Source organism: Bombina bombina, chromosome 6 (genome assembly GCF_027579735.1).
Source record: "Bombina bombina isolate aBomBom1 chromosome 6, aBomBom1.pri, whole genome shotgun sequence".
NCBI classification, from domain to species: domain Eukaryota; kingdom Metazoa; phylum Chordata; class Amphibia; order Anura; family Bombinatoridae; genus Bombina; species Bombina bombina.
This window is the reverse complement of record NC_069504.1, coordinates 469288574-469304272: the sequence shown is the minus strand read 5'-3', so window position 1 is coordinate 469304272 and position 15699 is coordinate 469288574. Positions and strand designations below refer to the sequence as shown.

Here is a 15699-nt window from a genome sequence, read left to right as displayed (position 1 = left end):
GTACTGGTACAAAAAGTTTAAATAACTACTCCCATTAGAACATAAGAGTTTAAATGATGTTGTATGTGTTTTTGGTTTAATTAAAAAAAAAAAAAAAATTAAATTTGATTGTTTTTGTTTTATCTGTTACTGACACAAAAAGATTAAAATTACTAGCTCTATGTTTGTTACTGACTTAAATGTACATTAAACACTAAGACAAAAGATGTGATATACGTGTAACCTTGGTTTTTTCTACAACCATCAGTGGCATCCAAAGGGTTGATACACAAACCTCACATATATATTAATAAGTGCAAGTTGAAAGTTTGTGATATATAAATATGCATGTGGTACTACTAGATGTGACATATAATACCAATATATAACTTTCACATTTATGTCTGCTGCACAAACGTTAGGACGTACTACAATATAGATAGTAAGATGTATGTCAGTTAAATGATTTTTTAAAAACAGAGGCAAATGATTGGCGTTCAGTTGTTTCACATTATTTATTTTGAAAAGGGCAATGGTATGGTACATAATGGGGGGGGGGGGTGGCAAAATGTATCCTCGCCTGTGTGGCCAAAAATCCTAGCACCAGCCCTGAACATACATTCATTAGAAGTGTCATACCTGTATGCCATAAAAAAAGAATGTAGCTGCATTCAGTTAATGCCAGTTCCTTTTGATATACAGTATACTGAAACTGAAGTTCTCTTTAAATTTGTTTAAATGTTTCTGTCCACGGGCTAGCAAAATGCATCAGCATCATACAAAGAGAAAAAAATTGAAGGATGAGGAATATAGTCAAAGGCTAATAGGATAATGTTAAGTCAGTTCATCAGGAACGAGCAAATGCTTTTCATCTTTACTCCATTAACTTTGATTGAGATAGGGCATGTAATTTTAAACAACTTTATAATTTACTTTTAATCACCAATTTTGCTTTGTTATCTTGGTATTCTTATTTAAAAGCTAAACCTAGGAGGTTCATATGCTAATTTCTTATACCTTGAAGGCCGCCTCTAAGTTGAATGCATTTTGACTACTAGAGGGTGTTAGTTCATGTGTTTCATATAGATAACATTGAGCTCATGCACTGATTGGCTAAAATGCAAGTCTGTCAAAAGAACTGAAAAAAGGGTGCAATCTGCAGAGGCTTAGATACAAGGTAATTACAGAGGTAAAACGTGTATTATTATAACTGTGTTGGTTATGCAAAACTGGGAAATGGGTAATTAAGGGAATATCTATCTTTTAAAACAACAAATTCTGATGTTGACTGTCCATTTAAATATGAGTCACTTCTAGAAACACTGCAGACACTGAACAACACCCAAAGTGTACAGAGATTTTCCATCCACAAGTTTTTTTTATTGGAATAAAAAAAAAAAAAAAAAAGAGTAATATAATATTCTTCAATGAATGAAAATCTTACTCCATTTTTGGTAAAAATTTGGGAACAGTGCACGGAAACTTAATCTTAATGAAAAAACAAGGAAAACACAATTTATGCTTACCTGATAAATTTAATTTCTCTTGTGGTGTATCCAGTCCACGGATCATCCATTACTTGTGGGATATTCTCATTCCCAACAGGAAGTTGCAAGAGGACACCCACAGCAGAGCTGTTATATAGCTCCTCCCCAAACTGCCATATCCAGTCATTCGACCGAAAACACGCAGAGAAAAAAGTTTAAATGAAAAAAATTACCTGCTTTAAAATGACAGGGCGGGCCGTGGACTGGATACACCACAAGAGAAATAAATTTATCAGGTAAGCATAAATTCTGTTTTCTCTTGTAAGGTGTATCCAGTCCACGGATCATCCATTACTTGTGGGATACCAATACCAAAGCTAAAGTACACGGATGAAGGGAGGGACAAGGCAGGTACCACTGCCTGTAAAACCTCTCTCCCAAAAATAGCCTCCGAAGAAGCAAAAGTATCAAATTTGTAGAATTTTGAAAAAGTATGAAGCGAAGACCAAGTCGCCGCCTTGCAAATCTGTTCAACAGAAGCTTCATTTTTAAAGGCCCAAGTGGAAGCCACAGCTCTAGTAGAATGAGCTGTAATCCTTTCAGGAGGCTGCTGTCCAGCACTCTCATAGGCTAAGCGGATTATACTTCTTAGCCAAAAAGAAAGAGAGGTTGCCGAAGCCTTTTGACCTCTCCTCTGTCCAGAGTAGACAACAAACAAAGCAGATGTTTGACGAAAATCTTTTGTAGCTTGTAAGTAAAACTTCAAAGCACGAACCACGTCCAGATTGTGTAATAGACGTTCCTTCTTTGAAGAAGGATTAGGACACAAGGATGGAACAACAATCTCTTGATTGATATTCTTGTTAGATACCACCTTAGGTAAAAACCCAGGTTTGGTACGCAGGACTACCTTATCCGAATGGAAAATCAGATAAGGAGAATCACATTGTAAGACAGATAATTCGGAGACTCTACGAGGAAATAGCTACCAAAAAAAGAACTTTCCAAGATAAAAGTTTGATATCTATGGAATGAAGAGGTTCAAAAGGAACTCCTTGAAGAACCTTAAGAACCAAGTTTAAGCTCCATGACGGAGCAACCGGTTTAAACACAGGCTTGATTCTAACTAAAGCCTGACAAAAAGCCTGAACGTCTGGAACATCTGCCAGACGCTTGTGCAAAAGAATAGACAGCGCAGAAATCTGTCCTTTTAAGGAACTAGCTGACAATCCTTTTTCCAAACCTTCTTGGAGAAAGGATAATATCCTGGGAATCCTGACTTTACTCCATGAGTAACCCTTGGATTCACACCAATAAAGATATTTACGCCATATCTTATGATAAATTTTCCTGGTGACAGGCTTTCGTGCCTGCTTTAAGGTATCAATGACTGACTCGGAGAAGCCACGCTTTGATAAAATCAAGCGTTCAATCTCCATGCAGTCAGTCTCAGAGAAATTAGATTTGGATGGTGGAAAGGACCCTGAAGAAGAAGGTCCTGTCTCAGAGGCAGAGTCCATGGTGGAAAGGATGACATGTTCACTAGATCTGCATACCAGGTCGTGCGTGGCCACGCAGGCGCTATTAAAATCACTGATGCTCTCTCCTGCTTGATCTTGGCAATCAGTCGAGGGAACAGAGGAAACGGTGGAAACACATAAGCCAGGTTGAAAGACCAGGGCGTTGCTAGAGCATCTATCAGCGTCGCCTTGGGATCCCTGGACCTGGATCCGTAACAAGGAAGCTTGGCGTTCTGTCGAGACGCCATGAGATCCAGTTCTGGTTTGCCCCAACAATGAATCAATTGTGCAAACACCTCCGGATGGAGTTCCCACTCCCTCGGATGAAAAGTCTGTCGACTTAGAAAATCCGCCTCCCAGTTCTCTACACCTGGGATATGGATAGCTGATAAGTGGCAAGAGTGAATCTCTGTCCAGTGAATTATTCTTGAGACTTCTAACATCGCTAAGGAACTTCTTGTTCCCCCTTGATGATTGATGTAAGCCACAGTCGTGATGTTGTCTGACTGAAATCTGATGTACCTCAGAGTTGCTAACTGAGGCCAAGCCTGAAGAGCATTGAATATCGCTCTCAGTTCCAGAATATTTATTGGAAGGAGTGTCTCCTCCTGAGTCCACGATCCCTGAGCCTTCAGGGAGTTCCAGACTGCACCCCAACCTAGAAGGCTGGCATCTGTTGTTACAATTGTCCAATCTGGCCTGCGAAAGGTCATACCTTTGGACAGATGGACCCGAGATAGCCACCAGAGAACAGAATCCCTGGTCTCTTGATCTAGATTTAGTTGAGGGGATAAATCTGTGTAATCCCCGTTCCACTGACTGAGCATGCATAGTTGCAGCGGTCTGAGATGTAAGTGTGCAAACGGCCCTATGTCCATTGCCGCTACCATTAAGCCGATTACTTCCATGCACTGAGCCACCGAAGGGCGCGGAATGGAATGAAGAACACGGCAGGAATTTAGAAGTTTTGATAACCTGGACTCCGTCAGGTAAATTTTAATTTCTACAGAATCTATCAGAGTCCCTAGGAAGGAAACTCTCGTGAGTGGGGATAGAGAACTCTTTTCCTCGTTCACTTTCCACCCATGTGACCTCAGAAATGCCAGTACAATGTCCGTATGAGACTTGGCAATTTGGAAGCTTGACGCCTGTATCAGGATGTCGTCTATATAAGGGGCCACAGATATACCCCGCGGCCTTAGGACCGCCAGAAGCGACCCTAGAACCTTCGTGAAGAATCTTGGGGCTGTAGCTAATCCAAAAGGAAGAGCTACAAACTGGTAATGCCTGTCCAGAAAGGCAAACCTGAGAAACCGATGATCTTTGTGTATCGGAATGTGAAGATAAGCATCCTTTAGATCCACTGTAGTCATATATTGACCCTCCTGGATCATAGGTAGGATGGTACGAATAGTTTCCATCTTGAATGATGGAACTCTGAGGAATTTGTTTAAGATCTTTAGATCCAAAATTGGTCTGAAGGTTCCCTCTTTTTTGGGAACCACAAACAGATTTGAGTAAAAACCCTGTCCCTGTTCCTCCTTTGGAACTGGATGGATCACTCCCATAACTAGGAGGTCTTGTACACAGTTTAAGAATGCCTCTCTCTTTATATGGTTTGCAGATAATTGTGAAAGGTGAAATCTCCCTTTTGGGGGGAAGCTTTGAAGTCCAGAAGATATCCCTGGGATATAATTTCCAACGCCCAGGGATCCTTAACATCTCTTGACCACGCCTGGGCGAAGAGCGAAAGTCTGCCCCCTACTAGATCCGTTACCGGATAGGGGGCCGTTCCTTCATGCTGTCTTAGAGGCAGCAGCAGGCTTTTTGGCCTGCTTACCTTTGTTCCAGGTCTGGTTTGGCCTCCAGACCATCTTGGACTGAGCAAAAGTTCCCTCTTGTTTTGCATTAGAGGAAGTTGATGCCGTACTTGCCTTGAAGTTTCGAAAGGTACGAAAATTAGACTGTTTGGCCCTTGATTTGGACCTGTCCTGAGGAAGGGCATGACCTTTTCCTCCAGTGATATCAGCAATAATCTCCTTCAAACCAGGCCCGAATAGGGTCTGCCCCTTGAAGGGAATGTTAAGCAGCTTAGATTTTGAAGTCACGTCAGCTGACCATGATTTAAGCCATAGCGCCCTACGCGCCTGTATAGCAAAACCAGAATTCTTAGCCGTTAGTTTAGTCAAATGAACAATGGCATCAGAAACAAAAGAATTGGCTAGCTTAAGTGCTCTAAGTTTGCCAAGGATGTCATCCAATGGAGTCGCTACCTGTAAAGCCTCTTCCAGAGACTCAAACCAGAACGCCGCAGCAGCAGTGACAGGAGCAATGCATGCAAGGGGCTGTAGGATAAAACCTTGTTGAATAAACATTTTCTTAAGGTAACCTTCTAATTTTTTATCCATTGGATCTGAAAAAGCACAACTGTCCTCGACAGGGATAGTAGTATGCTTTGCAAGAGTAGAAACTGCTCCCTCCACCTTAGGGACTGTCTGCCATAAGTCCCGTGTGGTGACGTCTATAGGAAACATTTTTCTAAAAATAGGAGGTGGAGAGAACGGCACACCTGGCCTATCCCATTCCTTAGTAATAATTTCTGTAAACCTTTTAGGTATTGGAAAAACATCAGTACACACCGGCACTGCAAAGTATTTATCCAGTCTACACAATTTCTCTGGCACTGCAATTGTGTCACAGTCATTCAGAGCAGCTAAAACCTCCCTTAGCAATACGCGGAGGTGTTCAAGCTTATATTTAAATGTAGAAATATCAGAATCAGGTATCTTTCCTGAGTCAGAAATATCACCCACAGACTGAAGCTCTCCTTCCTCAGCTTCTGCATATAGTGAGGCAGTATCAGACATGGTTCTTAAAGCGTCAGTATGCTCTGCATTTCGTCTAACCCCAGAGCTATCTCGCTTACCTCTAAATTCAGGTAGTCTGGCTAATACCGCTGACAGTGTATTATCCATGACTGCCGCCATGTCTTGTAAAGTAATCGCTATGGGCGCCCTAGATGTACTTGGCGCCATTTGAGCGTGAGTCCCTTGAGCGGGAGTCAAAGGATCTGACACGTGGGGAGAGTTAGTCGGCATAACTTCCCCCTCGTCAGATTCCTCTGGTGATAAAAAAATTTAAAGACAGAATATGATCTTTATTGCTTAAAGTGAAATCAGTACATTTGGTACACATTCTAAGAGGGGGTTCCACCATGGCTTTTAAACATAATGAACAAGGAGTTTCCTCTATGTCAGACATGTTTGTACAGACTAGCAATGAGACTAGCAAGCTTGGAAAACACTTCAAATCAAGTTAACAAGCAAATATAAAAAACGGTACTGTGCCTTTAAGAGAAACAAATTTTGTCAGAATTTGAAAAACAGTGAAAAAAGGCAGTTACACAAACAAAATTTTTACAGTGTGTATAATAAGCTAACAGAGCATTGCACCCACTTGCAAATGGATGATTAACCCCTTAGTTCAAAAAACGGATAAAAAAAACGACAGACATTTTTTAACAGTCACAATCAACCAACGTTCCCCAATAAACGACTTTAGGCCCTTTTGAGATGTCCTGCAGCAGGGGACTTCTGAGGAAAACTGGATGTCTCAGTCTGTCATTTTAACTGCGCAAAAAAGCGCTAAAATACGCTCCTCCCACTCATATTACAACAGTGGAAAACCTCAGGAAACTGTTACTAGGCAAAAATAAAGCTAGCCATGTGGAAAAAATTAGGCCCCAATAATTTTTATCACCAGACACGCATATAAAAACGATTAAACATGCCAGCAAACGTTTTATATTATATTTATATAAGGGTAATACACCTGAGAGTAAGCATACCAGTCGTTATTAAATCACTGTATTCAGGCTTAACTTACATTAATTCGGTATCAGCAGCATTTTCTAGCATTTCCAATCCTAGAAAAAATTATAACTGCACATACCTCATTAGCAGAATAAACTGCACGCCATTCTCCCGCTGAAGTTACCTCACTCCTCAGACATATGTGAGAACAGCAATGGATCTTAGTTACAACCTGCTAAGATCATAGAAAACTCAGGCAGATTCTTCTTCTACTTCTGCCTGAGATAAAATAGTACAACTCCGGTAGCATTCAAAATAAACTTTTGATTGAAGAAAATAAACTAACTTTTTTTTTTACCACTCTCTCTTACTACCTCCATGCGTGTTGAGAGTTGCAAGATAATGACTGGGTATGGCAGTTAGGGGAGGAGCTATATAACAGCTCTGCTGTGGGTGTCCTCTTGTAACTTCCTGTTGGGAATGAGAATATCCCACAAGTAATGGATGATCCGTGGACTGGATACACCTTACAAGAGAAATATTTATACACTGATATTGTCTGCAGAACAAAGACATCATGTGAAAGTAATTGTAACCAAAAAACGTGTTTTGAGAAACATGTAGAAACTGACTTCTCTCTTCTGATTCTGTTGAGTAGGAAAGGAATAAGCACAGAGGAAAAGCATACCCAAGGTTGCAATTATTATATAGTTACAAAGTGCGGCTGAAGAAGCATTTGAGTTGATTGTTGTGACTATACACTATTTAACCCACTTCTTGAAATCCCCATCTACTGGCTATTGTCAGAAACACCTATCTGTGGAACTGTTGTCAGAACTTCAGACCAGCTCAAGAAATTTGCTTCCAGATTTAGGTAAGCTGGAAGGTGGAGTATTGCCAGACTGCAAAGATCCCTGCCTATTGAAAACCTGTATCTATTGCTTAAAGAGCTCCTGTACTTTTTGAACCTCCTTGAAACTATATAAGAGACTGTTGCTGTGTTGTCTGACAGAACTTTGACATACTGACCCAGAAAAATGCTGTGAAAAGCCTTGAGAGAACGCTTTTATTTCCAAGACGTTTGAATGAAAAGGTGATTCTTGTGCAGGCCATCACCTGAAATGTGACGGTTGGAGCATGTTGTCAATTCTATCCACTGAGGCTCTGACAGTGAAATACCATGAGAAAGGCTGGCAATTTGAAGATGGGAAAAGATCACGTAGACAAACTGGAAAGGGATCATTTGTAATAATGGCTTTCTTCTTTTCCAGTGTCTGAAAAAACCAACTGATAGTGTCTCACTCTACTTCAAGCCTACTTGAGCATTGTGGATAGCTAAGGATAATTTTCCGATTAATTTTCTGATTAACTTTAACCACTCTCAAGCAGTTATAAACTTGTGCTGTTTTAGATTTGATATACTTTGCATAGAAAATATTTTATCTTCTGTAAGACCAATATCAATAAAAACTAATACAATTAATTTAAAAATATAAATGAGACTCTTAGTCTTAGTCATATGTGTGTATATTTTGTGGAACTGAGAATTAAGACTAACCCACTTACCATCAATAATTCTCTTCACCCTCCATATACGTAAAGTAATAAAGAGACTGATGGCATCCCATGGACTACTTGGACCATTAGCAATAGTAGAGGCTACCATTGGAGCCAAAGACAGAACAATCAGAGCCCCATCCAGCACCTGCAATAGAATCATTTGCAATTACAGAAAGATTAAAAAGAGATATATTATAAGTAAAGTAAGAGGAGGAAATAGATGAGAGATTTATGCATGCAGCTAGTGGAATCATGAAGAAAGATAGACTGGTTAACGGATGGAAAATATATGATGATATATCAAACAGGTAGGAGTGTGTGTGTTAAGAGATGTGCAGCTGAAATTCAGTTCTTCCGTATCTTTCGTAACAAATATTCACATTCATTGTCATTAAAGACCATAAATGTTTAAAAGTTACAAGTGAAAAAGTTTACCTGTAGCTTTATACTTACCTTTTGCACGCTGAAGAGTGAGCTAACCCGATATTAGTGAGACCGGGGCTCTGTGTGTATATATATATATATATATATATATATATATATATATATATATATATATATATATATATATATATATATATATATATATATATATATATATATATATATATAACATAATTTATGTAAGAACTTACCTGATAAATTCATTTCTTTCATATTAGCAAGAGTCCATGAGCTAGTGACGTATGGGATATACATTCCTACCAGGAGGGGCAAAGTTTCCCAAACCTCAAAATGCCTATAAATACACCCCTCACCACACCCACAAATCAGTTTAACGAATAGCTTGTGCTTTATACAAAAAAATCATAACCACCACAAAAAAGGGTGGGCCTCATGGACTCTTGCTAATATGAAAGAAATGAATTTATCAGGTAAGTTCTTACATAAATTATGTTTTCTTTCATGTAATTAGCAAGAGTCCATGAGCTAGTGACGTATGGGATAATGACTACCCAAGATGTGGATCTTTTCCACGCAAGAGTCACTAGAGAGGGAGGGATAAAATAAAGACAGCCAATTCCGCTGAAAAATAATCCACACCCAAAATAAAGTTTAAATTTTATAATGAAAAAAACTGAAATTATAAGCAGAAGATTCAAACTGAAACAGCTGCCTGAAGTACTTTTCTACCAAAAACAGCTTTAGAAGAAGAAAAATCATAAAAATGGTAGAATTTAGTAAAAGTATGCAAAGAAGACCAAGTTGCTGCTTTGCAAATCTGATCAACCGAAGCTTCATTCCTAAACGCCCAGGAAGTAGAAACTGACCTAGTAGAATGAGCTGTAATCCTTTGAGGCGGAGTTTTACCTGACTCGACATAAGCATGATGAATTAAAGATTTCAACCAAGATGCCAAAGAAATGGCAGAGGCCTTCTGACCTTTCCTAGAACCGGAAAAGATAACAAATAGACTAGAAGTCTTTCGGAAATTCTTAGTAGCTTCAACATAATATTTCAAAGCTCTAACTACATCCAAAGAATGCAATGATCTCTCCTTAGAATTCTTAGGATTAGGACACAATGAAGGAACCACAATTTCTCTACTAATGTTGTTAGAATTCAAAACCTTAGGTAAAAATTTAAAAGAAGTTCGCAACACCGCCTTATCCTGATGAAAAATCAGAAAAGGAGACTCACAAGAAAGAGCAGATAATTCAGAAACTCGTCTGGCAGAAGAGATGGCCAAAAGGAACAAAACTTTCCAAGAAAGTAATTTGATGTCCACCGAATGCATAGGTTCAAACGAAGGAGCTTGAAGAGCCACCAGAACCAAATTCAAACTCCAAGGAGAAGAAATTGACTTAATGACAGGTTTTATACGAACCAAAGCTTGTACAAAACAATGAATATCAGGAAGATTAGCAATCTTTCTGTGAAAAAGAACAGAAAGAGCAGAGATTTGTCCTTTCAAGGAACTTGCAGACAAACCTTTATCCAAACCATCCTGAAGAAACTGTAAAATTCTCGGAATTCTAAAAGAATGCCAGGAAAAATGATGAGAAAGACACCAAGAAATATAAGTCTTCCAGACTCTATAATATATCTCCCTAGATACAGATTTACGAGCCTGTAACATAGTATTAATCACAGAGTCAGAGAAACCTCTTTGACCAAGAATCAAGCGTTCAATCTCCATACCTTTAAATTTAAGGATTTGAGATCCTGATGGAAAAAAGGACCTTGCGACAAAAGGTCTGGTCTTAACGGAAGAGTCCACGGTTGGCAAGAGGCCATCCGGACAAGATCCGCATACCAAAACCTGTGAGGCCATGCTGGAGCTACCAGCAGAACAAACGAGCATTCCTTCAGAATCTTGGAGATTACTCTTGGAAGAAGAACTAGAGGCGGAAAGATATAGGCAAGATGATACTTCCAAGGAAGTGACAATGCATCCACTGCTTCCGCTTGAGGATCCCTGGACAGATACCTGGGAAGTTTCTTGTTTAGATGAGAGGCCATCAGATCTATTTCTGGAAGTCCCCACATTTGAACAATCTAAAGGAATACCTCTGGGTGAAGAGACCATTCGCCCGGATGTAACGTTTGGCGGCTGAGATAATCCGCTTCCCAATTGTCTATACCTGGGATATGAACCGCAGAAACTAGACAGGAGCTGGATTCCGCCCATACCAGAATACGAGATACTTCCTTCATAGCCAGAGGACTGTGAGTCCCTCCTTGATGATTGATGTATGCCACAGTTGTGACATTGTCTGTCTGAAAACAAATGAACGATTCTCTCTTTAGAAGAGGCCATGACTGAAGAGCTCTGAAAATTGCACGGAGTTCCAAAATATTGATCAGTAATCTCACCTCCTGAGATTCCCAAACCCCTTGTGCTGTCAGAGACCCCCAAACAGCTCCAACCTGTCAGACTTGCATCTGTTGAAATTACAGTCCAGGTCGGAAGAACAAAAGAAGCCCCCTGAACTAAACGATGGTGATCTGTCCACCACATCAGAGAGTGTCGTACAATCGGTGTTAAAGATATTAATTGAGATATCTTTGTGTAATCCCTGCACCATTGGTTCAGCATACAGAGCTGAAGAGGTCGCATGTGAAAACGAGCAAAGGGGATCACGTCCGATGCTGCAGTCATAAGACATAGAATTTCCATGCATAAAGCTAACGAAGGGAATGATTGTGACTGAAGGTTTCGACAAGCTGATATCAACTTTAGACGTCTCTTGTCTGTCAAAGACAGAGTCATGGACACTGAATCTATCTGGAAACCTAAAAAGGTTACCCTTGTCTGAGGAATCAATGAACTTTTTGGTAAATTGATCCTCCAACCATGATCTTGAAGAAACAACACAAGTCGATCCGTATGAGATTCTGCTAAATGTGAAGACTGAGCAAGTACCAAGATATCGTCCAAATAAGGAAATACCACAATACCCTGTTCTCTGATTACAGACAGAAGGGCACCGAGAACCTTTGTAAAAAAAATTCTTGGAGCTGTAGCTAGGCCAAACGGTAGAGCCACAAACTGGTAATGCTTGTCTAGGAAAGAGAATCTCAGAAACTGATAGTGATCTGGATGAATCGGAATATGCAGATATGCATCCTGTAAATCTATTGTGGACATATAATGCTCTTGCTGAACAAAAGGCAGGATAGTCCTTACAGTTACCATTTTGAATGTTGGTATCCTTACATAACGATTCAATATTTTTAGATCCAGAACTGGTCTGAAGGAATTCTCCTTCTTTGGTACAATGAAGAGATTTGAATAAAACCCCAGCCCCTGTTCCAGAACTGGAACTGGCATAATTACTCCAGCCAACTCTAGATCTGAAACACATTTCAGAAATGCTTGAGCCTTCGCTAGGTTTACTGGGACACGGGAAAGAAAAAATCTCTTTGCAGGAGGCCTTATCTTGAAGCCAATTCTGTACCCTTCTGAAACAATGTTCTGAATCCAGAGATTGTGAACGGAATTGAACCAAATTTCTTTGAAAAAACGTAATCTGCCCCCTACCAGCTGAGCTGGAATGAGGGCCGCACCTTCATGTGGACTTGGGAGCTGGCTTTGGTTTTCTAAAAGGCTTGGATTTATTCCAGACTGGAGATGGTTTCCAAACTGATACCGCTCCTGAGGATGAAGGATCAGGCTTTTGTTCCTTGTTGTGACGAAAGGAACGAAAACGATTATTAGCCCTGTTTTTACCTTTAGATTTTTTATCCTGTGGTAAAAAAGTTCCTTTCCCTCCAGTAACAGTTGAGATAATAGAATCCAACTGAGAACCAAATAATTTATTACCCTGGAAAGAAAGGGAAAGCAGAGTAGACTTAGAAGACATATCAGCATTCCAAGTTTTAAGCCATAAAGCTCTTCTAGCTAAAATAGCTAGAGACATATACCTGACATCAACTCTAATGATATCAAAGATGGCATCACAAATAAAATTATTAGCATGTTGTAGAAGAATAATAATGCTATGAGAATTATGATCTGTTACTTGTTGCGCTAAAGCTTCTAACCAAAAAGTTGAAGCTGCAGCAACATCCGCTAAAGATATAGCAGGTCTAAGAAGATTACCTGAACACAAGTAAGCTTTTCTTAGAAAGGATTCAATTTTCCTATCTAAAGGATCCTTAAAGGAAGTACCATCTGCCGTAGGAATAGTAGTACGCTTAGCAAGAGTAGAGACAGCCCCATCAACCTTAGGGATTTTGTCCCAAAATTCTAATCTGTCAGATGGCACAGGATATAATTGCTTAAAACGTTTAGGAGTAAAAGAATTACCCAAATTATTCCATTCGCTGGAAATTACTTCAGAAATAGCACCAGGGACAGGAAACACTTCTGGAATAACTACAGGAGATTTAAAAACCTTATCTAAACGTTTAGATTTAGTATCAAGAGGACTAGAATCCTCAATTTCTAATGCAATTAGGACTTCTTTAATTAAAGAACGAATAAATTCCATTTTAAATAAATATGAAGATTTATCAGCATCAACCTCTGAGACAGAATCCTCTGAATCAGAGGAACCAATATCAGTATCAGAATGATGATGTTCGTTTAAAAATTCATCTGAAAAATGAGAAGTTTTAAAAGACTTTTTACGTTTACTAGAAGGAGGAATAACAGACATAGCCTTCTTAATGGATTTAGAAACAAAATCTCTTATGTTATCAGGAACACTCTGAGTATTAGATGTTGACGGAACAGCAACAGGTAATGTAACAGTACTAAAGGAAATATTATCTGCATTAGCAAGTTTGTCATGACAAACAGTACAAACAACAGCTGGAGGAACAGATACCAAAAGTTTACAGCAGATACACTTAGCTTTGGTAGCTCCAGCACCAGGCAGCGATTTTCCAGAAGTATCTTCTGACTCAGCTTCAACGTGGGACATCTTGCAATATGTAATAGAAAAAAACAACATATAAAGCAAAATTGATCAAATTCCTTAAATGACAGTTTCAGGAATGGGAAAAAAATGCCAGTGAACAAGCTTCTAGCAACCAGAAGCACAAAATAATGAGACTTAAATAATGTGGAGACAATAATGACGCCCATATTTTTTTAGCGCCAAAAAAGACGCCCACATTATTTGGCGCCTAAATGCTTTTGGCGCCAAAAATGACGCCACATCCGGAACGCCGACACCTTTGGCGCAAAAAAACGTCAAAAATGATGCAACTTCCAGCGACACGTATGAAGCCGGAAACAGAAAAAAAATTTTGCGCCAAAAAAGTCAGCGCCAAGAATGACGCAATAAAATGAAGCATTTTCAGCCCCAGCGAGCCTAACAGCCCACAGGGAAAAGTCAAATTTTTAAGGTAAGAAAAAATGATTTATTCATATGCATTATCCCAAATATGAAACTGACTGCCTGAAATAAGGAACGTTGAACATCCTGAGTCAAGGCAAATAAATGTTTGAATACATATATTTAGAACTTTATATAAAAGTGCCCAACCATAGCTTAGAGTGTCACAGAAAATAAGACTTACTTACCCCAGGACACTCATCTACATGTAGTAGAAAGCCAAACCAGTACTGAAACGAGAATCAGTAGAGGAAATGGTATATATATGAGTATATCGTCGATCTGAAAAGGGAGGTAAGAGATGAATCTCTACGACCGATAACAGAGAACCTATGAAATAGACCCCGTAGAAGGAGATCACTGCATTCAAATAGGCAATACTCTCCTCACATCCCTCTGACATTCACTGCACGCTGAGAGGAAAACCGGGCTCCAACCTGCTGCGGAGCGCATATCAACGTAGAATCTAGCACAAACTTACTTCACCACCTCCATAGGAGGTAACGTTTGTAAAACTGATTTGTGGGTTTGGTGAGGGGTGTATTTATGGGCATTTTGAGGTTTGGGAAACTTTGCCCCTCCTGGTAGGAATGTATATCCCATACGTCGCTAGCTCATGGACTCTTGCTAATTACATGAAAGAAATTATATATATATATATATATATACATACACACACACACACACTATATATATATATATATATATATATATATATATATATATACACACACACACACTATATATATATATATATATATATATATATATACACACATACATACATACATACACACACACACATATATATATCTGATGAAGCGCATGTGAGCATGCGCGAAACGCGTCAGATCTAGCACCCTTGCACACCTGTGTTAGTGCTACTCACCTTGTATATCCAATAAAGTCACCTGGCTTCAAGTTCCTGAGTCCTCGCTTTTTTCGTTGTATCATATATATATATATATATATACACACACAGATACACATACATTATATATACACATATATATATATATATACACAATACAAAAATCCAATTGCAGGCCTGCAACGAGGTTTAGAACAAAACGCCAAACATGTTTCGGGCCAAGTCCATCAAATAGAAAGGCACTCACCGGTATTGAAGAAAAAGTTTTGTTTATTAGGGAGGTTTCAGGGAGTTTAACCCCTTCTTCAGACCATAAAAAACATGTTACATGTTATAGACTTACCCCATATTTATACCGTACACAGTGCAGTGATCATCCCAAGCAAGAATGCACACCGGCGTTCCAATGGCGCAACTGCGCATGCGCCAATGGCACCTCACCAGGGACAAACTAAAAAGCAAAGTAAAATGTGTTACAAAACAGCTGAGCGCCTCCTAGCAACCCTGCACATGTCAATACTAAACTGAACCAGACTTCTACTAAATCCTTCTTATAAAGATCGTGTGTATAGTAAGTGCAAGCAACAGAAACTAACAGATATAACCTACGTGTACTATTGTTAATAAACATAAGACAATCCTCCCAATGTTAGTATAATTGCACCGGGTGACAAACCACTC

At 39.3% G+C, this 15699-nt stretch overlaps 1 protein-coding gene across 1 annotated transcript in view; it reads right to left on the bottom strand.

Moving 5' to 3' along the window:
• TMEM266 (transmembrane protein 266) overlaps positions 1–15699 on the bottom strand; it is a 488010-nt gene that overhangs the window by 227263 nt on the left and 245048 nt on the right. Inside the window, 1 exon segment of the mRNA XM_053717259.1 lies at positions 8365–8503. Within this exon segment, the coding sequence (XP_053573234.1) occupies positions 8365–8503 (139 nt within the window).